This window comes from Podarcis liolepis (genome assembly GCF_965112155.1).
Source record: "Podarcis liolepis genome assembly, chromosome: 13".
In the NCBI taxonomy this organism is placed as follows: Eukaryota; Metazoa; Chordata; class Lepidosauria; order Squamata; family Lacertidae; genus Podarcis; species Podarcis liolepis.
This window is the reverse complement of record NC_139573.1, coordinates 40,906,935-40,930,395: the sequence shown is the minus strand read 5'-3', so window position 1 is coordinate 40,930,395 and position 23,461 is coordinate 40,906,935. Positions and strand designations below refer to the sequence as shown.

General features: G+C 47.3%; 1 protein-coding gene across 7 annotated transcripts in view; it reads right to left on the bottom strand.

Annotated features, from left to right (window-relative positions):
- The window catches only part of FMNL1 (formin like 1), a 113,041-nt gene extending 89,580 nt beyond the window's left edge, over positions 1-23,461 (bottom strand). For 3 of the 7 annotated variants that reach the window (XM_083469488.1, XM_083469489.1, XM_083469490.1), the window contains exon 1: positions 21,995-23,380. In XM_083469488.1, coding sequence (XP_083325614.1) covers positions 21,995-22,150 — 156 coding nt within the window. In that variant the 5' untranslated portion in view covers positions 22,151-23,380. Of the gene's footprint in view, positions 1-21,994 lie in introns of all 7 variants that reach the window. The other 4 variants (XM_083469485.1, XM_083469492.1, XM_083469486.1 and 1 more) reach the window with 3 other exon arrangements.

Here is a 23,461-nt window from a genome sequence, read left to right as displayed (position 1 = left end):
AATTTCAACTACGTCTTGCACCATCTTTTTTTGTTACTGTTACCATTTTTGTTTGTTTTGTTTGTTACTGTTTGAGTCTAACTAAGGAATGATCTGGGTTCCCATTTTTTCAAATCAATTTTTTTCCTCCCTGCCGCCCCCCCCCCCAGCCCTGTTGAAAACAGGCTACTGGACTAAATAGGATTTTGTCAAGCTTCTGAAAGGCTGCTCTTCTGTCATTATGCGGGGTTTTGTAGGGGAGGGGGCAGGCAATATATCGCTGTAAGGGGAGCTGAAAAGCCCCGAGTGGACCACCATTGTAACATCTGGGATCCTGCTAGGGGCCTAGAGAGGTTAACAGTTATGCATTTATTAAAATTTGCAGCTGTTGCTAAAGTTGCAGAACAACGAATCACGGGACGGAGCAATGGGGAAATTTCCAGAACAAGAATGGGATATTATCTCTGCCCAAGGCATGATGAATAACAGCAACAACGGGGGAAAAGAAAAACATAACATCTTACAAAGACAGGAAGAAACGCCACAGACAGAATAATTGCCACACATAGGAAGAACAAGGACATGGGTAGGCAAATTAAGGCCCAGGGGCTGGATCCGGCCCAGTCGCCTTCTAAATCTGGCCTGCGGACAGTCCGGGAATCAGCGTGTTTTTACATGAGTAGAATGTGTCCTTTTATTTAAAATGCATCTCTGGGTTATTTGTGGGGCATAGGAATTCGTTCATTTCCGCCCCTTCAAAATATAGTCCGGCCCCCCACAAGGTCTGAGGGACAGTGGACCGGCCCCCTGCTGAAAAAGTTTGCTGACCCCTGAACAAGGATATAGTTTGAGTGCCTTGCTTGTAGTTTTATAAATCATTTAACGTGTCAACACAAATAGAAGTTATTGATATCGCAGCAGTTGTATAAGGGATTATTATGATGACCGAAATGTAATTGAAATTAGTAGGATTTTGGAACGCAGAAATAAAGCAAATCACCACTTCGTCAAATCTAGCACGGAGGGGGCCATTTTTTCGAAATTATATAATTCGATAATTGAACGATTGGTATTAATAATTGTATTATAAATTGGTATTGTTATAATGAGGCTATTACTGGATTGTAACTGAAAACTAATAAAAATTATGATTAGGGAGGTTAACAGTTTTTTATTTATTAAAATTTACACACCGCTTGATTGTAAAAAAAACCAACCACCCTCAAAGCAGTTTAAAATGATGCAAAACCTCATGCAAAGACCTCCAGCATTCAGGTTTTTGGTTTTCCTCCTCAAAATGTTCAAAAGTGGAATAGTATTCCATGCAACACGTTCTACTGAGCTGCCAATGTTGTTGTTTTTTATTTAAAAAACACACACATCAAAAGGTAAAATAGGCATTTATTCGGATGAGTCAGAAACACAATATATCAGGAGGAAGAAAAGTGGGGAAGGAATCTTTGCATCTTTCGAGATCAAAGCCTCTGACGGGGGTTTTTAGGTATCGTAACAGCCTGAGAGGATAAATGAAACGAGAAGCTAAAGACCAAGGCAGCTGAGCCATTACAGAACAAAAAGTGGGGAACCGACAGGTGTCAGGAAGCAATGTCAACAGCACATATTGTGCAAGCTCTGAAGCAAAATATAGTCCGGCCCCCCACAAGGTCTGAGGGACAGTGGACCGGCCCCCTGCTGAAAAAGTTTGCTGACCCCTCCCATTGCTTCAGCCTGCTCCAACCCATCCTAAACTGATGTTGTGGTCCAGCACATCAGCTATATTTGTCCACCGCACACAAGTCTGTTCCAAACCCCATTTAAAAACCAAGCACGTTTGCTCTTTAGATGAAAGGTTTACTTGCCAGGGGGCAGTGTAATTGTCCAACAATATGTTATCAAAATAAGTCTCGCCAGAGTGTGACATGCAAAGGCCGCGCGCCACACGACGCCTGACGTGTCTGTACACACGCACGGATACGAACGAGAGATAAAACACATCTGTTTCTAGAGACCCAGGGGAGGATGCTAAATCCCGAAGGCAGCCGGCAGATTTACCAGGTCAGGCTAACAAAGTTTTTTTTAAATCAAAGACCACCCTCAGAGGCAAAAACCCGGCTACCAGAAAATAGGGAATATGGCAAGCAAACAAGCGACGCTCTCGGGACACGATGCTGGAAGCGTACTTTAAACGCTTGTGGGAGGCTGGGCATCTTCAAGAATTTGATCCAGACTGGAAGTCTGCCAAGCTGTTGCTCCCGAAACACGGTTCCTCGTGCTTCTCCATTGCGCAACCTGGACGGTTTTGCCAGGTGCGCAAGATCACCTAGCTACGGCTCTGACCTGGGGATTTCAGTCTGAATTATCCTCAACAGAAACTCTGGGGTTTTTGGGGTGGTGGTGGTATTTTTAAACATTTTTCTCAATTCATTATAGATCATTTCCCAATACTCTTTTACCCTGTTACATGTCCAGCACATGTGTCCATGAATAATCATAGTTTAGAGGTCCCAGGCCCTAAGGAAGTCAGATTATCCTCCACCAGGGCCAGGGCCTTCTCAGTGGTGGCTCCGACCTGGTGGAATGCTCTGTCCCACGAGACCAGGGCCCTGCAGGATTTAACTTCCTTCCACAGGGCCTGTAAGACAGAGCTATTCCGCCTGGCTTTCAATTTGAACTCAGCCTGATCTTTTATTCCCCTTCCTTCCCTCTCCCTCCCCTTTTTATGAAGATTGCCCGCTCTGGGATCCCACAGCTAATTCTCCCCTGGTCTCCTCACTGGCCCAAATAGGACTAACTTAGCCAGCTAGCCCTGGTGATCATCTAATGTATATTGGATGGATTTCCACCCCTAAGGTGATTTTTGAATCCTGAATTTATTGTTATTCACGTTTTATACTGTATTTTATGCTGTTTTTGTTGCATCAGTTAAGTGTTTTAAATTTGTTGTGAGCCGCCCTGAGCCCAGTTTTCTGAACCGGGAAGGGCAGGGTATAAATAAAAAATTATTATTATTATTATTATTATGTGAAAAAACATTCCCTTCAGGACCTCCGTTTTAAATAGAAGGGAAAGAAGAGGGAGTCGAGGGGGAGCAGCATGGTACAATGGTCAGAGCTGTTGGCATAGCCAAAGACTTGTCCCCTCTGCCAATGCCCAGTGCAGACTGCAAGCCTTCAGTGGCAGCTCTGAACGTTATCGAGATTATTCAGGCTGCCATTTGCAATCTAAGAGCCTCACTAAACAAAGTGGTTAGGAAGGAAACTCATCCCACAGAGAGAGGGGCCTCGCTGGCACCTCCCTACCCAACAAAAAGAGAAGTCGCTTCCTTTCCAAACCGCCCAGAAGCGAAATAAGAGAACAAGCTTGGGTGTGTACATGTCAAGTGGCTGCACCGCCAGGAGACGTCAACAGGAAACGAGCAACGTTTTGAAAGAGGGAGCCGCAGTTTCGTTGCTTTTAAAAAATAAGCGGGCATGCTCACTTCTGAACTTACCCCTCCAGGGACTTATCTGGGGCGCAAAACATATCTACACAACAAACTTTAAGCAAGCCTAACTGGTCTGGCCTCCTCACGCTCAATCATCTGAGGAAGCAAGGCTTAACGTGGGGCAGGGAAGTCTTTTCATGCCAAGGGCCGAATTCCCTTCTGGACAACTTTCCAGGGGCCAGAGGCGAAAGCGCGTGGAGAGATAGATTGCTATATATCTCTATACTTATAGAGGTTTTTTTTGGGGGGGAGCACCCTAAACGCTAGAAATTAATAAATGAATTAATGAATTATATACAGTGGTACCTCGGATCTCGAACGTAATCTGTTCGACTTCCGAAACGTTCAAAAACCGAAGCGCAAAGGGCTGGTTGCAAGTTCAATTGGAAGAATCGAAAAACATGCAGCGGAAGCCGTTTGACTTCTGAGGCACGTTCGAAAACCAAAGCAATTACTTCCGGGTTTTCAGGATTCGAAAACCTAAACGTTCAGCTTCTGAGATGCTCAAGAACCAAGGTACCACTGTATGTTGTGATATATTTTGATTTTGTTCTGCAAACGGCCCTGAGACCTCCGGCTACAGGGTGGTATATAAATTCATTCATTCATTCAATCAATCAATCAATCAATCAATCAATCCAACAACAACAATGTTTGTTGTTTAGTTTTTTAGTTGTGTTCTACTCTTCGTGACCCCATGGACCAGAGCACGCCAGGCACTCCTGTCTTCCACTGCCTCCCGCAGTTTGGTCAAACTCATGCTGGTAGCTTTGAGAACACTGTTCAACCATCTCGTCCTCTGTCGTCCCCTTCTCCTTGTGCCCTCCGTCTTTCCCAACATCAGGGTCTTTTCCAGGGAGTCTTCTCTTCTCATGAGGTGGCAAAGTATTGGAGCCTCAGCTTCAGGATCTGTCCTTCCAGTGAGCACTCAGGGCTGATTTCCTAAAGAATGGATAGGTTTGATCTTGCAGTCCATGGGACTCTCAAGGGACTCTTCGTATAATGGTAGGATTCTGATTATTTGGGATGTGAAGGGAATATACAAGCTGTGGAGGAATTCCTCAGCAAACCCCATGCAAAATGACCTGGCCTAGGTATGGACATTAAAAAACCATATAGGCCATTGAGGGAAACTGGCAATGCAAGGGAGCTGTCCTTAACCCTGCCCTGAGGTGTGGACAGAGACCGGGGATGTGGAAGGTGCCCAGGGTAACTGGGTGTGAGGTGACAGGAAAAGCGGGTGTGCTGGGAAGAGGATGGGGGGGGACGAAGACAGAGAGCAGGCTGGCTGGCTGGCTGGGAGAGATGCCTTGGACCCCCGTAATGCACCGATGCGGGGAACAAGCCCCTCTTGAGTTAGCCATGCTGTAAGATCAGGACTCCATCCAAACTCAGATGTTAATCTAAGTTAAAGCTATGGTTAAAGCTATGGTTTTCCCAGTAGTGATGTATGGAAGTGAGAGTTGGACCATAAAGAAGGCTGATCGCTGAAGAATTGATGCTTTTGAATTCTGGTGCTGGAGGAGACTCTGGAGAGTCCCATGGGCTGCAAGAAGATCAAACCTCTCCATTCTGAAGGAAATCAGCCCTGAGGGCTCACTGGAAGGACAGATCCTGAAGCTGAGGCTCCAATACTTTGGGCCACCTCATGAGAAGAGAAGACTCCCTGGAAAAGACCCTGATGTTGGGAAAGATGGAGGGCACAAGGAGAAGGGGACGACAGAGGGCGAGATGGTTGGACAGTGTTCTCAAAGCTATCAGCAGTGGAAGACAGGAGTGCCTGGCATGCTCTGATCCATGGGGTCACAAAGAGTCGGACACGACTAAACGACTAAACAACAACAAGATCAGGACTCCATCAGATGTCAATACGTGAATAAATCATGTTTCTTAAGGTTACGGCGGTCTCTGCCGCGTCCTCAATTCTCCAAAGGAGGACGGACCCTGGCCGAGCGCCAAGATCCCAGGAATCCTGTGCACAGCTCGGCAGGAATTGGGGTGAGCAGGGTAACAATAGATTACCTCTGTACAGTAGATTCATTCCCCCCGCCCACAAACACACCTGTCTATCATCTATCCTGGAAAGCAAGAATCATTATCCCAAGCTGGAACATATTTCCAGCCAGAAAACAAACTTGAGGAAGATTTGAAGTAGGTATGTGGCACGCGGACAGTCCTGAGAGCCAGACAGGGAGGTCCCATCTGCACTACACGTTTAAAGCAGTATCATCCCACTATAAACCGTCAATGGCTTCCCTCAAGGAATTCTGGGAAGCGTAGTTTGTCTAACAGTGCCGGTAGTTGTTCAGAGACGCCTATTCCCCTCGTGGAGCTACAATTCCCAGAGTGGTTTAAGAGCCAACTCCTCTTCCCAGGGAATGCTGGGAACCGTAGTTCTATGAGGGGAACAGGAGCCTTCTAACGATTCTCAGCACCGCTGGCAAACTACAGTTCCCAGAATTATTTGGGGGGAGCCACAACTGTTTAAAATGGCCCAATACCACTTTTAAGGTACAGTGTAAAGTGGGCCAGAGACCTGGATAGCTACATTCACACACATCCCAGGCCTGAGATTCCCCACATTTGGTTTAATGGGTCATTTTAAAAGGATCCCTGGTAAACTCTCCAGGACAGAAGAGTTTACTTTAACATTTCTATAGTGCATTTTCCCAGAGGGACATGATAATTCTAGGCATAAGGTTGCCAGAAGGCCATTGTCAGTCCAAAATATGCAGCCCTCAGTATGCAGTTTTAAGAGGAGAACATTCAGCACATCAATTTTTTATTTCCGGACTCCAAGAATAGTAAAGTGGCTAGGCATATATATGAAGCAGCTTGATTATAATAGGAACCAATGTGTTCCATAGGAGGGTACATAGAGGAAAGCAGTTTTGGGGAACACTTAGAACGGGCAAGAGTTCTACAATGTTAGGTAAGGTTTTACATTTTCCGTCTCCCATGGTATCATAGACAGGCACCTTATTTTGCTTTTTAATTCCAGCATTGGGGAATTGTTATTGGGGATGGATAGTCAGTAAGAGCTGTTCGACAGTGGAATTTGCTGCCAAGGAGTGTGGTGGAGTCTCCTTCTTTGGAGGTCTTTAAGCAGAGGCTTGACAACCATATGTCAGGAGTGCTCTGATGGTGTTTCCTGCTTGGCAGGGGGCTGGACTCGATGGCCCTTGTGGTCTCTTCCAACTCTATGATTCTATGATTCTATGATAGTCATCGAATACACAATAGTGGTGTTTGTGTAACAGGATGAACAGGCAGGGTTGCAAAGTCCACAGGGTTGTTTCTCTCGCCCATGTATATACCCGTATTTTTCGCTCTATAACACGCACCAGACCATAACACGCACATAGTTTTTAGAGGAGGAAAACAAGAAAAAAAATATTCTAAACGAAACAGTGGATGTATGATTTTTGTGGTTCATGCTGTGGCCACAGACACGTGATCTGACAGTGAGTTTGGAGTAGCCCAATGCAAAAATCCCGAGGATCCATGTGGATCCATGCTTTGTAACCATGTTTTTGCACCACTGCGACCCCAGGCAACAGTGGGTGCGTGATTTTTTTGGTGCACGATGTAACCATGGACATGCTATGTGATCTGATGGTGAATTTGGGGTGACCCAGTGCAAAAATCCTGAGGATCCATGTGGACCCGTGCTTTGTAACCACGTTTTAAGTGGGGAGGGAAGGAAAAGCACTCAAGGGACAAGGAGCACGCATGGAGTGTGTGGAGAAGGATGCTGCTAATAATGCTATTTAGCGAGCTGAGTGGGGAGGAGCGAGGGACAGAGAGCCTGCTTGCTTTAAAGGAGCCAACCGGACAGGAGCCGCTTACACTCGTGTAAGCGGCTCCTCTCCTCTCCCGCTTTGCTCCTATAAAGCAAACAGGCTCTCTGTCCCTCGCTCCTCCCCACTCAGCGGCTCTTCTCCCACTTTGCTGTTTCAAAGCGAGCCACGGAGGAGGGAAGGAAGGGGAAGCATGGATCCTCTGCTCACAACTGCAGCAGATCCCCCCCCCCCGCCACCCGTAGGCATTTGCTCCATAACACACACAGACATTTCCCCTTACTTTCTAGGAGGAAAAAAGTGAGTGTTATGGTGCAAAAAATACGGTAAATTATTATTATTATTATTATTATTATTATTATTATTATTATTATTAAATCACCATGATGGTGAGAAAATTCCCTGTTGAAATTCCCCCTCCTCTTCAATTCCTAAAGGTACAAAAGGCTTGCTGAGATGGATCTGGAATTCAACAATGCTGGAACAAATGCCTACAAGTGTGGGTTAATTATTCAGCGGCTAAGATGTTGGTTTGGAAGTATTGAACTAGCCCCATCTTTATTGCAGGGTCGGTGTGACTTCTTAGAGAAGGAGTGTCTCCACCCTCATCGTTCTGCCCAGACACTGAGGTCCAGCTATGAGGGCCTTCTGGCGGTTCCCTCACTGCAAGAAGTCAAGTTACAGGGAACCAGGCAGAGGGCCTTCTCGGTAGTGGCACCCACCCTGTAGAATGCCCTCCCACCAGATGTCAAAGAGAAAAACAACTACAGTGGTACCTCGGGTTACAGACGCTTCAGGTTACAGACACTTCAGGTTACAGACTCTGCTAACCCAGAAATAGTATCTCAGGTTAAGAACTTTGCTTCAGGATGAGAACAGAAATTATGTGGTGGCGGCGCAGCAGGAGGTCCCATTAGCAAAAGTGGTACCTCAGGTTAAGAACAGTTTCAGGTTAAGAACGGACCTCCAGAACGAATTAAGTTCTTAACCCGAGGTACCACTGTACCAGACTTTTAGAAGACACCTGAAAGCAGCCCTGTTTAGGGAAGCTTTTAATGTTTAACAGATTATTGTATTTTAATCTTTTGTTGGAAATCGCCCAGAGTAGCCGGTGAAACCCAGCCAGATGGGCGGGGTATAAATGATTTATTATTATGATTATTATTGAAGGTCCCATTTTCAACATACGTTTACTGGGGAGTTAGGACCCTTCCTTAGAGATGGCCTCAAATACAATCCTATTCCAGGGAGCCCTTTCACACATGTAGCCAGGACTTAGGAGCCAACACACCTGAAGTAAAATCAAGCAGTGCGCATGTGCACATGCATGCGCAGAGCAGCCATTGAGTGAGCACTGCTGCAAACCAGCACTAGGCCAGACCAGAACAAACGGCTCCAGACACAGACAGCAGCTGAAATAAACATTTCATTTATATAAGGACACCTGCGGGCTAAAATTACAATGCTGAGAAGGAAGACTTTATCGTTTATAAAGGGCGATTTTTACCTCGCTACAACTATTTGGATAATCTCTAGCATGCTGAAGTTTGCTTTGGCAGCGATCAGTTTCAAGTGCTGATTTCTTCCCCCACGTTTCCTTCAACAAGGCTATTCTTGGCAAATAGGGCAAGCTTTTGCAAGAGCCGAGCCGAGCTATCGAAAGGCGGAAGCTACTTGCAAGAGCTCATTTCCTGTGCAGGCTCATCTGTGTACTGTGTCGTGTGTGCAGGTTAACACAAAAGCAACTGAACTTTTGAAAATGGCACCAGAGCAGGGTTTCCCTGGAGTTGCCAGCTGGTTTTGGACTACAACTCCCATCATCCCTAGCTGGTAGGACCAGTGGTCAGGGATGATGGGAGTTGCAGTCCAAAAACAGCTGGAGACCCAAGTTTGGAAAACCCTACATTAGAGAGGGTCAGCAGGTAGAGATTGTTCATTAAATTGTGAGTTCTTTCACATTTTCCCCAAAACTAGAGGGGGGAGTTTGTTCATTTCTGATCGCATAGATATGTATCTAAATTTAATCAGTTACTAAATTGGCTCAAGGGACGCGGGTGGCGCTGTGGGTTAAACCACAGAACCTAGGACCTGCTGATCAGAAGGTCGGCGGTTCGAATCCCCGCGACGGGGTGAGCTCCCGTTCCTCAGTCCCTGCTCCTGCCAACCTAGCAGTTCAAAAGCACGTCAAAGTGCAAGTAGATAAATAGGTACCGCTCCAGCGGGAAGGTCAACGGCGTTTCCGTGCGCTGCTCTGGTTCGCCAGAAGCGGCTTAGTCATGCTGGCCACATGACGCGGAAGCTGTACGCAGTCTCCCTCAGCCAGTAAAGTGAGATGAGCGCCGCAACCCCAGAGTCGGCCACGACTGGACCTAATGGTCAGGGGTCCCTTTACCCCTTTACCTTAAATTGGCTCAAAGGCAGACAATTAATACTTGAAAAGTATTTGATCAGTTGGCAGTCTGGCTTTTTCCCACCTTCCCTAAGAAAGTGTGACTTGGCTCAGTCACACGGGTGTTTGTTCTTTGCAGTCACTTTTCCCCCAGTGCTCTTGTGCTTGTGACCCACTGAGTTTGGATTATGTAAGATAAATGGGCATTTCAAGAGTTTCTTCCTTTGGGACACGAGGCTAGGTTTCATTCTCTACTAACTCTGCAGTCTTGGCCAGGGTGGTGAGCAGAAATCTCTCTCCCTGCCTCATGGTTAAACATCAACTGAAAAATACGTTCAGCCAGTCCTGGAAGGGATTGTCCTAAAAAAAAAGCAAAGCTTGTACTCCTAGATCAGGCATAGGGAAACTCGGCCCTCCAGCTGTTTTGGAACTACAACTCCCATCATCCCTGACCACTGGTCCTGTTAGCTAGGGACAATGGGAGTTGTAGTCCCAAAACATCTGGAGGACCGGGTTACCCTATGCCTGTCCTAGATCCACGTTTGTCGCTGGAGACCCAGGTAGCTTCTGTGCCAAGAAGTGACTTTCTTAGACTAGTATACTAGTTGCAGCCTGACCACTGTTATCTAGGCCCCGCTAACCTTTAGGATTGACTGCTGTAGTGTGTTGCGTGTGGGGCTGCCGTTGGAGACTGCTCAGAAACTGTGTTTAGTTCAAAATACATCTGCCAGGCTATCAACTGGGGCCAGTTAGCGGGAATATGTTTTGTCGACACTGAAAGAACTGTACAGTGGTACCTCGGGTTAAGAACTTAATTCGTTCTGGAGGTCCGTTCTTAACCTGAAACTGTTCTTAACCTGAAGCACTGCTTTAGCTAATGGGGCCTCCTGCTGCTGCCGTGCCACCAGAGCACGATTTCTGTTCTCATTCTGAAGCAAAGTTCTTAACCCGAGGTAATATTTCTGGGTTAGTGGAGTCTGTAATCTGAAGCGTCTGTAACCCGAGGTACCAGGGGCGCCGACTTATAAAAAATATTGGGGGAGCCCGCGAAAGCTCATGAATAATAAATAAGCTCATGAATATGCAGATAAAGTGGCGCCTCCTCCTCGTGAGCGAATAGGGGAGAGCGTGCTGCGCCTATTAATCAGCTCCGAAGGAAATTGGGTGGAGCTTTTGCTCGGGAGGGAGGGCAGGAGGCATGCAGCCCGACCCTGTGCATTTTGGGCTGGGGGAGGGGGGGTGGCGCTCTGCTGGAGGGGCGCCCAAGATTATTGGGGGGGCAGAGCCCCCCCAAACGAATTTTTGAGGGGGCTCGGGCCCCCTCAGGCCCCATGGAGTCGGCGCCTATGCGAGGTACCACTGTACTGGCTTTCTGGTGCTTAGGTTTACAAACGGCAACCAGAGATAAACACACACAGACACACACACACAACTTTTCTGGTGAGGCGCCCTGTCTCTGGGATTCTGTCCCCAAGAAGGCCTACCTAGTGTCTACATTGTTTTCTTTTTAAATCTCCTAGACTTTTAATTTTATCTTAGCACATATTTCCTCACCTTTTTTAACATGCATTGCAGGGAGTTGGACTAGACCAGCGGTTCCCAATCTTTTTTTGGCTATCTATCTAAGCATCTCTAAAATCCTGATGTGACATATGATTCTTATTATTCAAAAAGTGAACTCCTTTTCACGTGGAGGAAGCCTAAAAGGCCATTAAGTGTTAATAACTCATTCTCAAATTGCCCCCACCTAAAAATCAAATTGTCCCTCCCTGTGGGGTGTGTGCCCCATGTTGGGAACCACAGGACGAGACGGTCCCTCAGGATCCCTTTCCAACTCTATAATTCTACAGTTCTATAAGATTTATTATCTCTTAGGTTCGCCTTGTTTTTGTAAACTGCCCCCAAAACTCCACCAAAGGGAGCTACATTAATCTTATCAATGTATGTGTTTCATACGATTTTGTGTACATCACATGGAGATTTTTCAAAACTTTTAAGTGGCATACAAGTGTCTTTTCATAAAGCGTTTGGGCTGCCACCCTTACCTGAGAGAAATTACCACAGAACAGAGCGGGACTTGTCTCCAATGAAACACGCACAGTATTGCACCGTTAAAGCTCTGAGCCTCCCCACTTTTAGTATCTTCTGGGTAGCACTGCATTTCCACCTAAACCATTCCCCTCCTCTTTTCTGAATGGAGAGACACTGCGCAATAATCTGATGCAAGCTCAGCAAAAATAATATAAAGCTATTTTGGGATGGGCAGGCTAAGGCTACCGCAGCCCAGCCTCCTGTTGGCTTTGCCCTTGACTGAGTCACAGTTTCATTTCTCCCCAAGAAGGAGGGAAACTTTCAAGTTGCAGCACAAGAAAGATAAAGATGGATGGAAGCCAGGTTTCTCCTCCATGCGGAGAAATTCCCCAAGGAAATTCCGCAACCAGAGATGACTCCATTTCAGCAAACCTGGCGTTGGGTCCCACAGGACAACTAGGGGAAAGAGTCCTACATGATACAAATTCATGAGCTTATCCACACTTTCTGCCCCACAACTTTGCAGCAGAGCTCCGCGCTGAAACGTTCTGTGTCTTGAACATTGCCCCTAGCTTTCCCCATGAAAAGCTGCTCTTTAAATCAGATCAAATGTCACTTTGCGATTTCTGTCAATCGACGTTTGCGCCAATCGAGCTTTGGACAGTTGGTTTTATGCAGGAAAAGCTCCGGGGGAAAGAAAAGGTGATCAGAAACAGAGTTGTAATTCGTGGACCATGCCTGGAAAGAGCAGAGGAAAGTGTGGATAACGCTGCTCTTGTGTCCTGCCATTCATTTGCCCCTCTCTTACAACTAGGATAAGCAGAGGGGTAGTAAGGTAAAGGGACCCCTGACCATTAGGTCCAGTCTTGGCCAACTCTGGGGTTGCGGCGCTCATCTCGCTTTATTGGCTGAGGGAGCTGGCATACAGCTTCCGGGTCATGTGGCCAGTATGACTAAGCCGCTTCTGGCGAACCAGAGCAGCGCACAGAAACGCCGTTTACCTTCCCGCTGGAGCGGTACCTATCTATCTACTTGCACTTGACGTGCTTTCGAACTGCTAGGTTGGCAGGAGCAGGGACCGAGCAATGGGAGCTGACCCCGTCGTGGGGATTCGAACCGCCAACCTTCTGATCGGCAAGTCCTAGTAGTAGTGCTAATAATAATAATAGTAATATTTTTGTACCCTGCCCATCTGACTGCGTTGCCCTAGCCACTCTGGGATGCTTCCAACATACATAAAAACATAACAAAACATTACACATTAAAAGGCTTCCCTATACAGGGCTGCCTTCAGATGTCTTCTAAAGGTTAAATAGTTACTCATCTCCTTGACATCTGAGGGATGTTCCACAGGGCTGGTGCCACCACCGAGAAGGCCCTCTGCCTGGTTCCCTGTAGCTTCACTTCTCACAGCCAGAAGGCCCTTGGAGCTGGATTAAGACATACTTAATCCACATGTGTTTTGTAAGAAATCACACTGTTTATTATTGTGCTTCAAAATTTGCTCCCCACCCCCAAATATTTGGAGCTGCTCAAGACTTTCCTAAAGCTTTTCAGAAACCGCGATGAGTAAAAACGCAGCATAGTTATCATCGGTAGACTCCCCAGAAAGCCAAATTAAGGAATTAAGTTCACTCTTAGAAGGTTAGCTCTTGTGACGCCATGAGTGCTCATTGCCACAGCCCAAAGATACCTGTGTCCCTCCAAGTGTTGCTAGACTCCTAGCTGGCCCAGGCAAAAGATCAGGGATTGTGGGAATTAAGAGCAGCTGAAAACGCTGGCATCATTAAGATAAATTCAACAGTGTAAATAAGTTTTGATGGATGCAATAATGGAATACTGAATGGTATAGTTTTTGTAAGATATGCAGGGATTTATGTGAAATGAACCATGGAAAGAAAAGAAGGGAAGCCGTTGATATCTTAAGGATGCAAAATGAGTATTTGAAATTGTAAAACAGAAAATTTAACAAAAATTATATATACAAGAAACACCTGGTGGCAGCAACAGCAGGACAGCAAACCACCAGGAGATAAATACAATCAGCGAGGGAAGACTCAACTTCATCATGCATTGAGTGAGTTTCAGATGTTTAGTCCCACTCACTTGCCTCAGAGATTCTCAGCGGGCTGTGCTACCAGAGAATCACAGAACTGTAGAGTTGGGAGGAATCTTTTTACCCAACATGAGGCTTCAACACATGACCCTGAAATTAAGAGTCTGAAAGATGAAGGCAGGGAATGCCGCCTGAATAATCCTGGGTACCCATTTGCAACGCCTGTTCCCGAGAGCACCCCTGAGCGAAATTGCACCACACAAATATTTCATAGGCAGCTTTGGCGAGGGAGCCTTGCATGGCTACAAAGCAGAATATAAGTACAGTGGGACGTTTTCGAAGTACGTTTCAAAGTACGTTTTCGAACGTAATCCGTTGCGGAAGATGATTCGAGCTCTGAAATATCCGAAAACCGAAAACTCTTTTCTTTGGTTTTAAAATTGCTTTATTAGTTTTTTAAAAAAGAAAATAAACAGTCAACAAACGAAAAACCAAAAGATAATATAAATTACAAAAACTAAATAGATTTCTTAGAGCATAATTTCTGTTATCACTTCCAGTCACCCCCTCAAGAGTCCTGGGTTACTTTTATGCAACACACTTTTCGTTATCACTCCAATCATATCCCATATCATTCATTTTCTAGGTTTCTCCAGGGGTCCTTCTAAGTTTGTCAGAGAATTCACATTTTTACAATGCTCTTTAAGATATTTTCTGTAGATGTCCTACTCTCTAATAAACATTTGGTCTGTATCATCCCTAATTCTTCCTGTTAGCTTTACTAATTCTGAAAATTCTAATAATTTTGCCTGCTAGTCCACTTTGGTCAGGATAGAGTCTCCTTTCCCATTTTTGGCTGCTAAGATTCTTGCTGCCACTGTTGCATATAGGAAACCAAAAACTCAACAGCTGACATCTACCTGTAGCCCTCAGGATCCTGCACTCAGCAGAAGCTGCATGTTCGACTTCCGAGACGCGTTCAAAAACCGAAGCGTTTACTTCTGGGTTTACAGCGTCCGAAAACCAAAACATTCATCAACGGAAACATTCGAAAACCCAAGTACCACTGTAATGTGATTTGCAATCGTAGGGCGACGGGCAGCCACAAAGATCAGTGGCTTGCCTTGCTGAGAATGAATGGGCGCACAAAACAAAAAAGGCTAAACTTGGCTAGCTCACTTCTCTCTCGCATAGACGGGATGAGCTTTTGGCAGCAACGTTGGGGCTCCGATCAGCAAGGAAGCTGGCAACTCTAAACAAGACCTTCAAGACTGGGATTCCCAGCCACTGGAGCCAGCCAAGGCAGAGAGAGAAAAGGGCTTTTTCGTCTCAGGCATGTGCCAAAAAGGAAAAAGAAAATGAGGTGAGACTCATCTTTTTGCATTTCTCTCCCAAAAGGACTTGGATTGCAGACAAGTATTGGGTTGATTGGAACGTGCTCAGCAGGCATGTGATCCAACAAAGTCTTTGGGTTGTTAGTTTTTTTATATAAAAAACCTCAAGGAGGCAACAGCAGCTTACCAATTGCAGCAGATACATCTTGGAGGACGCTGAAGACCTATCTATCTTACTTATGTATTGATTTAAGACCTTCCTCTACACCTGAGGCTAAGGGACAATAATAGCGGTCTCAGCAGCTGAGTCTCGACAACTGAAAGCCAAGCAAGTCCCCACACCCAAGACTAATAGTGGGACAGGAGAGCTGAGAATAACGCAAATATATTTCACATCTGGCAACCCAGTCGTGACTGACTCTGGGGTTGCAGCGCTCATCTCGCTTTATTGGCCGAGGGAGCTGGCGTACAGCTTCCAGGTCATGTGGCCAGCATGACTAAGCCACTTCTGGCGAACTAAAGCGGCACACAGAAACACCGTTTACCTTCCCGCTGGAGCGGTACCTATTTATCTACTTGCACTTTGACGTGCTTTCGAACTGCTAGGTTGGTAGGAGCAGGGACCGAGCAATGGGAGCTAACCCTGTCGCGGGGATTCGAACCGCCGACCTTCTGATAGGCAAGCCCTAGGATCTGTGGTTTAACCCACAGCGCCACCCGCTATCTACATGGGTATCTACATTGGTAGATAAATATAAAAATCCCAGGGCACAAATTTTCACAGTCTTCTAACAGCTATGGTGGCTCATTTACCAGAAGCAGTGTATTTAAACGACCTCAGCCCAGTATACCTGAAGGAGCGTCTCCACCCCCATTGTCCAGCCTGGACACTGAGGTCCAGCACCGAGGGCCTTCTGGCGGTTCCCTCACTGCCAGAAATGAAGTTACAGGGAACCAGGCAGAGGGCCTTCTTGGTGGTGGCACCCTCCCTGTGGAACACCCTCCCATCAGATGTCAGGGAAATAAACAACTATCTGACTTTTAGAAGACATCTGAAGGCAGCCCTGTTTAGGGAAGTTTTTAATGTTTGATGTTTTATTGTGTTTTTAATATTCTGCTGGGAGCTTCCCAGTGTGGCTGGGGAAACCCAGCCTGATGGACGGGCTAATAATAACTATTACTATTATTATTATTATTATTATTATTATTATTATTATTATTATTTAGCGTTAACTGTGAAAGTGTATACTTGATTCTGAACAAACCAAGCCTCCTGATGTATATTTTAAAATGCAAATCATTTCCATGTAGCTCCTGGGCCAGGGGCGTCCTGTGTGTTCTATAGGGGGGCAAGGGACTTCTGAGCCCCCACCAGCCCCCTGTGCCTAGCAAAGGGGTGGAAGGGACAGTCATGAAAATTACAGAAGGGAATTCCTATTCTGCTACACAGCAAATCAGGCATCCCCAAACTCGGCCCTCCAGATGTTTTGGGACTACAACTCCCATCACCCCTAGCTAACAGGACCAATGGTCAGGGATGATGGGAATTGTAGTCCCAAAACATCTGGAGGGCGGAGTCTGGGGGTGCCTACAGTAAGATGTGGGGAACAGGAGGGGAGAAGCATTTTAATGTACGTAGGATAGCATCTTAAAAAGCAGAGACATCACCTTGCCAACAAAGGTCCGTATAGTTAAAGCTATGGGTTTCCCAGTAGCGATGTATAGAAGTGAGAGCTGGACCATAAAGAAGGTTGATCGCCGAAGAATTGATGCTTTTGAATTATGGTGCTGGAGGAGACTCTTGAGAGTCCCATGGACTGCAAGAAGATCAAACCTCTCCATTCTGAAGGAAATCAGCCCTGAGTGCTCACTGGAAGGGCAGATTGTGAAGCTGAGGCTCCAATACTTTGGCCACCTCATGAGAAGAGAAGACTCCCTGGAAAAGACCCTGATGCTGGGAAAGATGGAGGGCACAAGGAGAAGGGGACGAGAGGACGAGATGGTTGGACAGTGTTCTCGAAGCTACCAGCATGAGTTTGACCAAACTGCGGAGGCAGTGGAAGACAGGAGGGCCTGGTGTGCCCTGGTCCATGGGGTCACGAAGAGTCGGACACGACTAAACAACAAGAAAAGGATAGCAAACAAACGAAACCCTAAAAACCTTGGCTATCTCTGGTCCACCCCGATCATCAATGGCAAGGAACCTTTCATGGACCCAAGCCCACATTTTCACTTGGCCAAACTTCGGGGCCGTAGCACGGTCAACCAAACACCACATTTCATCCTCAGTTGGGTTGCTGAGGGTTTTTTGGGTGGGGAAGGTACCATTAAATGGCAGTAAATTGATGTTTAGCTTACACAGCCTACTGGGAGGAATCTATTTGGATTTCCTGCCTCAAGCGCCAAAATCTATTGGTTTGACTCATTTCTGTCTCACACAAACTCTGATAGGGGAAGACAGGGCTTTCAGAAACGTCAATGCCATGATGGAAAAGGAGAGTAAGCCAACACAGGTGTCAGGGTAGGCTTCAGACATCAATTTACTCATCCCTCCTTGCACAGAGACAAACAGGACAGAAGGCCGGGGAAGCCGTTCATTCTCAGCCTCTTCTGCTACCCTCGGAATAAGCTAGGGGTGCAAAACCTGCAGCCCTGGACTACATTTCCCAGAATCCCTGGCCACAGGTGGGACTCCTGGGAGTTAAGAGTGCAATAACATCTGGCTGGCCACATGTTTTCCATCCCTGGCATAAGAGATGTCAAGTGAGTGTAGGAGGGACAGAAAATGGTCCCACTTTCTCCTTATTTCAACAACAACGCTTATGCAGACTTTTGTCCCTCGAATGCTGAAAGTGCATCCCATAAATTATCTCAGTCGTTCGACGGACAACCCTGCAAGGCAGTCCTACCACCCAGACAGTTTTTAGGGAAAGAACGGCATAAATTAAACGCAAGACCAGCCACTGTTAGCAACAGTAGCTCAGATGACCTCTTTCCAAACACAGCTTGAGTTGACACACTAAAGTACGTCCCAGGCACCCAGATGCTGCTGAAACAGAGGGGAAACCAGGACCGTGTAGGAACTCCATGACTTCCTTGCTGACAGCACAATCCTACCCAAGTCTACTCAGAAGCAAGTCCGGATGGATGGCAGCTAACAGATTGAGGCTGAATCCTGACAAGACAGAAGTACTGTTTCTGAGGGACAGGAGGTGGGCGGGTGTGGAGGACTCCCTGGTCCTGAATGGGGTCCCTGAAGGACCAGGTGCGCAGCCTGGGAGTCATTTTGGACTCACAGCTGTCCATGGAGGCGCAGGTCAATTCTGTGTCCAGGGCAGCTCCATCTAGTACGCAGGCTGAGACCCCACCTGCCCATGGACTGTCTCGCCAGAGTGGTGCATGCTCTGGTTATCTCCCGCTTGGACTACTGCAATGCACTCTATGTGGGGCTACCTCTGAAGGTGACTGGGAGCAGCCTTGAAAGACCTACACTGGCTCCCAGTATGTTTCCGAGCACAATTCAAAGTGTTGGTGCTGACCTTTAAAGCCCTAAACGCCTCGGTCCAGTATACCTGAAGGAGCGTCTCCACCCCCATCCTTCTGCCCGGACCCTGAGGTCCGGTGCTGAAGGCCTTCTGGCGGTTCCCTCGCTGCGAGAAGCCAAGTTACAGGGAACCAGGCAGAGGGCCTTCTCGGTAGTGGCATCCGTCCTGTGGAACGCCCTCCCACCAGATGTCAAAGAGAAAAACAACTATCAGACTTTTAGAAGACATCTGAAGGCAGCCCTGTTTAGGGAAGCTTTTAATGTTTAATAGGTTATTGTAATTTAGTGTTCTGTTGGAAGCCGCTCAGAGTGGCTGGGGAAACCCACCCAGATCGGCGGGGTATAAATAATAAATTATTATTATTATTATTATTATTATTATTATTATTATTATTATCCAATTCAATGGGGCTTGCTGCCAGCTGAATGGGGTTAGGACTGCAGCCTTACGAGCGGTCTATTCTGTAGCAGTTCTGATGGGTCTCTGAGATGAAGAAGACCACCTGGAGTCAAAACTTTTTGATCTGGAAGCTCTTCCCCCTATAATTCAATATGTTTGGGGAGTGGTCAGGATGGTGCCAGGTGGAACAGGCTCTTGCTTATCACTTCAAAGGATCTGGGCTGAACATTAGCACTGGAAACAAATGCTCTTGACCACAAGCTCTTGAGATGCCACCTAGCTTTTGTCGGCAAGGCAGCATGAATGCTGCAGAAATCTTCCTATGAACTCCAGCGGTTGCAAACTCTTTCTTCAGCTCTTAGTTTTGTGAGAAGGCTGCCTTAAGGAGGGAATGGAGGGTGGCAAGCCATTCCACACAAATACCCCAAAAAAACAGGATGCTGCCAAGTCCTTTGGTCAGTTGTCATACGATTGATTCCCTTGCTGGTGAACTGGCAGCTTAACGTCAATACAGTGGTACCTTGGTTTCCGAGCAGCTTAGCTCCCGAACAAATCGGCTCCCGAACGCCACAAACCTGGAAGCGAGTGTTCTGGTTTGCCGACGTTTTTCAGAAGCCGAACGTCCGAGGCGGCTTCCGCAGCTTCCGATTGGCTGCAGGAAGCTCCTGCAGCCAATCGGAAGCCACACTGTGGTTTTCAAATGCACCCAGGAGTCAAATGGACTCCCGGAACAGATTAAATTCGACAACCAAGGTACCACTGTACAAGGGAGCTAGATTTGCTTCAAGGGACACCCACCGCTGATCCCTGCCGCTAAACCCAAAGAAAGAGAGAATAATTCAATTCAAAACCAACCCCCTCCTGGTTTTGTGCTACTTATTGTCTAGATCTTCTTGTTGCCTGCCCAAGAGCACTGAGTACAGTGGTACCTCGGGTTAAGAACTTAATTCGTTCCGGAGGTCCATTCTTAACCTGAAACTGTTCTTAACCTGAGGTACCACTCTAGCTAATGGGGCCTCCAGCTGCTGCCGCACCACCAGCACGTGATTTCTGTTCTCATCCTGAGGTAAAGTTCTTAACCCGAGGTACTATTTCTGGGTTAGTGGAGTCTGTAACCTGAAGCGTCTCTAACCTGAAGTGTCTGTAACACGAGGTACCACTGTAACATCTTTGGTTACAAAACTATGTCTATGGAGGTCCTAAGATGGAGAGGGTTACTGAAGATACACATTGGTGGGTTTCCTCTGCAAAGACCTTCCTCTTGCAGTTGAATAATAGATGCAGAGTCTTTAGCGTGTGCCTGGCTTGGAAACAACCCAACTGTGCTCCTCACACCCCTCCTTTGTCTGCAAAGGCAGGTTCTGGGGGCCATTGACTGCCCCAGACCTCTCAAAGTGCCTCCGTACTGTTTAATATTATCTACAAAGTGCGAATTATTAAGACATTTTATATACAGTAAACTGCCTGTTCTCAAACACACACACGCACAACATCACACCCTTGGCTAATCAGCGACTTTCAGCACTGCCCTCCGTTCCACAGTAACAGCCACCAATGTGCTTAAAGCGTTATAAGCCATAGAACGGAATTGTGGAATTGTAGAGTCAGCGGGACCCCGAGGGTCATCCAGCCCAGCCCCCCTGAAACGCAGGAATCTTTTGCCCAATGTGGGGCTTGAACCCACAACCCTAAGATTATGAGTCTCCTGCTCTGCTGACTCTCTGTGCGTGCACAAGAGAGAGAGAAGACTGACCCTTTGGCAACAGTAAGAGCTCTTTAAGAAGAGGATAGTCAAGGCAACAGTGAGATGGAACTCATCAACTTTAAGCAACCATGTGCACATGTTTCTCAACTCATAGGGTTGGATGAAACCACAGAATTAACACACAACCCAGCTCCCTCTTCCCTCAAGATTCCCCCGGGGCACACGAGCTCCACATCTCCCCAAAGCAGAAGGCCAACTAGAGGCGTAACTCCCAAACATGTCCTCAAAGCTAAGAGCTACAGATCTCGCACCCTCTGTCCTCCCTACAGCTGCATAGCTCCTGAAAGGATGCACAAAATACAAACTAGTTTCTTAACTGCAGGTACAGATGCAGCTACAGTTGCTGAAACCCTGTGGTTCTGTCCCATCAGAAGGGGCGTCTGAGAATATCCTATATGAGCCAAAAATCTGCAATCAGCCAACTCGGAGCAAGGCCCTAAGGGCACTGCAACCATCAGTGGCTTTTGAGGAGGAGGGAATTGGTTTGGGGGAACATCCGAGGCTAGTTCTGGCTACTTCACATCAGTACAGCACCAGCTGTTTGCAGGACCTAGTTTTTTCCCTCTGGGGTGTCTGTTGTAGACTGCAGACTAGCCTCGGGAAATACTGGGAAAGACCACTTGAACTCACTGGGGAGACTGGGAGGGGCTACACAAGGACACCTGCAGATGAATGGATCTGGAGCAGTCTCCACCCTCACATGCCGCTAACTTGGGTGAGATTAATCCCCGCCATCAAGGCAGGTGTGAATCTACTTAAAATCATTTCCAGCTGTGCTCCTTTTGACCCTTCTACCAATGCTTCTGTACTTCCAATTTGCAGGCTGAGGTTGCTTCCTTCAGAGAAACCGTGGCACCACAAAGCGTTCAGCAAAAGGAGATAACTAATAATAATAAAAATAATAAGGGTGGAGCAGGAATTATCGGCTCCTTACCAAGTAATATCGGCCCTTTAAAGCAGAAAAAGAAGAGGAAAAACCTACCCATTTCACAGCAATAGGCATTGAAGAGAGTGGGGAAATTTATCTTTGGACCTTTCTCTAACCACACAAATTGCAAGTACGCCTGCACCCCTTGCTAGATTAGTTTTCCATTTCGGGGTGTGTTAAGAGAACCCCCAGCTGGTTGACGTCTTTAGGGTGACATGAAGGCACGATGGGTCTATGGGGAGGAGAAGAGAAGGGAGGAGGAGGAAGACAAGACAGAGACTTACCAGTACGTGGGTGAATCGTTCTTCCAGTTCCCCAGAGCTCGGCATAGGTTGTTTGGGGGGCGCTGGCTGCTTGGGGGGCAGGGGCGATGAGGCCGTGGGTTGGCTTTTAATCTCCTTCGCAGGAGACATCTCCATGCTGCTAGCTGCATTCCCCATCCTCACACTGTCCTCTTACACACACACAAAAAAATCTAAAGCACTACAAAATTAAAATATCCAGGATATTTTTTTTTCCTCCCAGGGGGAAGAGGAGAAAAAGGTCCGTGGGAATCAAAAATAAAAAATACCCCAGCAACTTTCCCCACGTCTGCCAAATCGGAGGAGGAAGGCAAAGGGGTGGAAAAGGAGGACTTGCTCCAGGAACTCCCAACACGTGTGAATGTGAGATTCTTCAGATGCATCAGGTCAACACAGTCAGTTGTCCATGCTTCTCTTTTCCCCCCCTTTTCTTTTTTTGCTCCTGCCGCGGCCTAATTCCAGGAAGCAGCTGGAAGTGATGGAGGGGTCGCCAAGCACAAGGTGACTTCTCAACGCCTGTCCTCTGGGGCCGGGGCCACCACCATGATGGGTACCCAGCTCGCCTCTAGTGCATCCGCAGCGAGCCCCGTTTCCTAAAAGGGCATCCTCATCTTGTCTCCGATTGCCACGCGTGCTCTTCAGAGAAGTCCGCCGCTGCTGCTGCTGCTAAACTTCCCCCTCTCCTCCACCCAAAAAAAGAAAAGAAAAAGAGGAAGAACCGAAAGCAGCGGCGGTTGCTCTCTCTGCACAGGAAATCGGGCTGCAGGTGCCTTGAATGCAAGAACGCGAGCACAGGTCGAGGCGGAACTTTTGCTGCAGCGCGTTGGTGTTTTTTTTTGGAAGGGGGATTTTGCAACCCAGGAGGTGCAATCTCTCTTGCTCTCCTGCCAGCGTGCAATCTCTCTCTCAATTTGGCGAGGAGCAGCGGCAGCAAAAGAAGGCGGCAGCAGCAGCTGCAGGAGGAGGAGGAGAACCGCACGGTTTTTGCAAAGGCAGCGAAGATGGGTAGATCGCCAAAGCTGGGGAGAAAGAGGAGGCGGAGGCGGCAGGAGGAGAGGAAAACGCAGCGGCTCGCCCATGCCCAATTGCAATAGCCATGGCCTGAGGGAGAGAGGCGAGGAGGGCGACGCGGAAGGCGAAGGAAATAGCAGAGTCACCTGCTAGCTGGAGAAATGAGGAGCGGCGGCGGGTTAGGATTGGGAGCGCCAGGCCGGCGGAGCGAGCGCTTTCTGGGTCTCAAAGCCCCCGGCTTTCGGTTTCGCGCTGCCATGGCTACTTCATCGGGGGGAAACGGGGCTCGATTTCCCAAACGATTTCTAGATCTATGGGCGCTCATCTGTCATGGATGTTGAGATTCCTGCATCGCAGGGGGCTGGACTAAATGACCCTTGGGGTCCCTTCCAACTCTAGGAGTCATCACCTTGCCGACAAAGGTCCGTATAGTTAAAG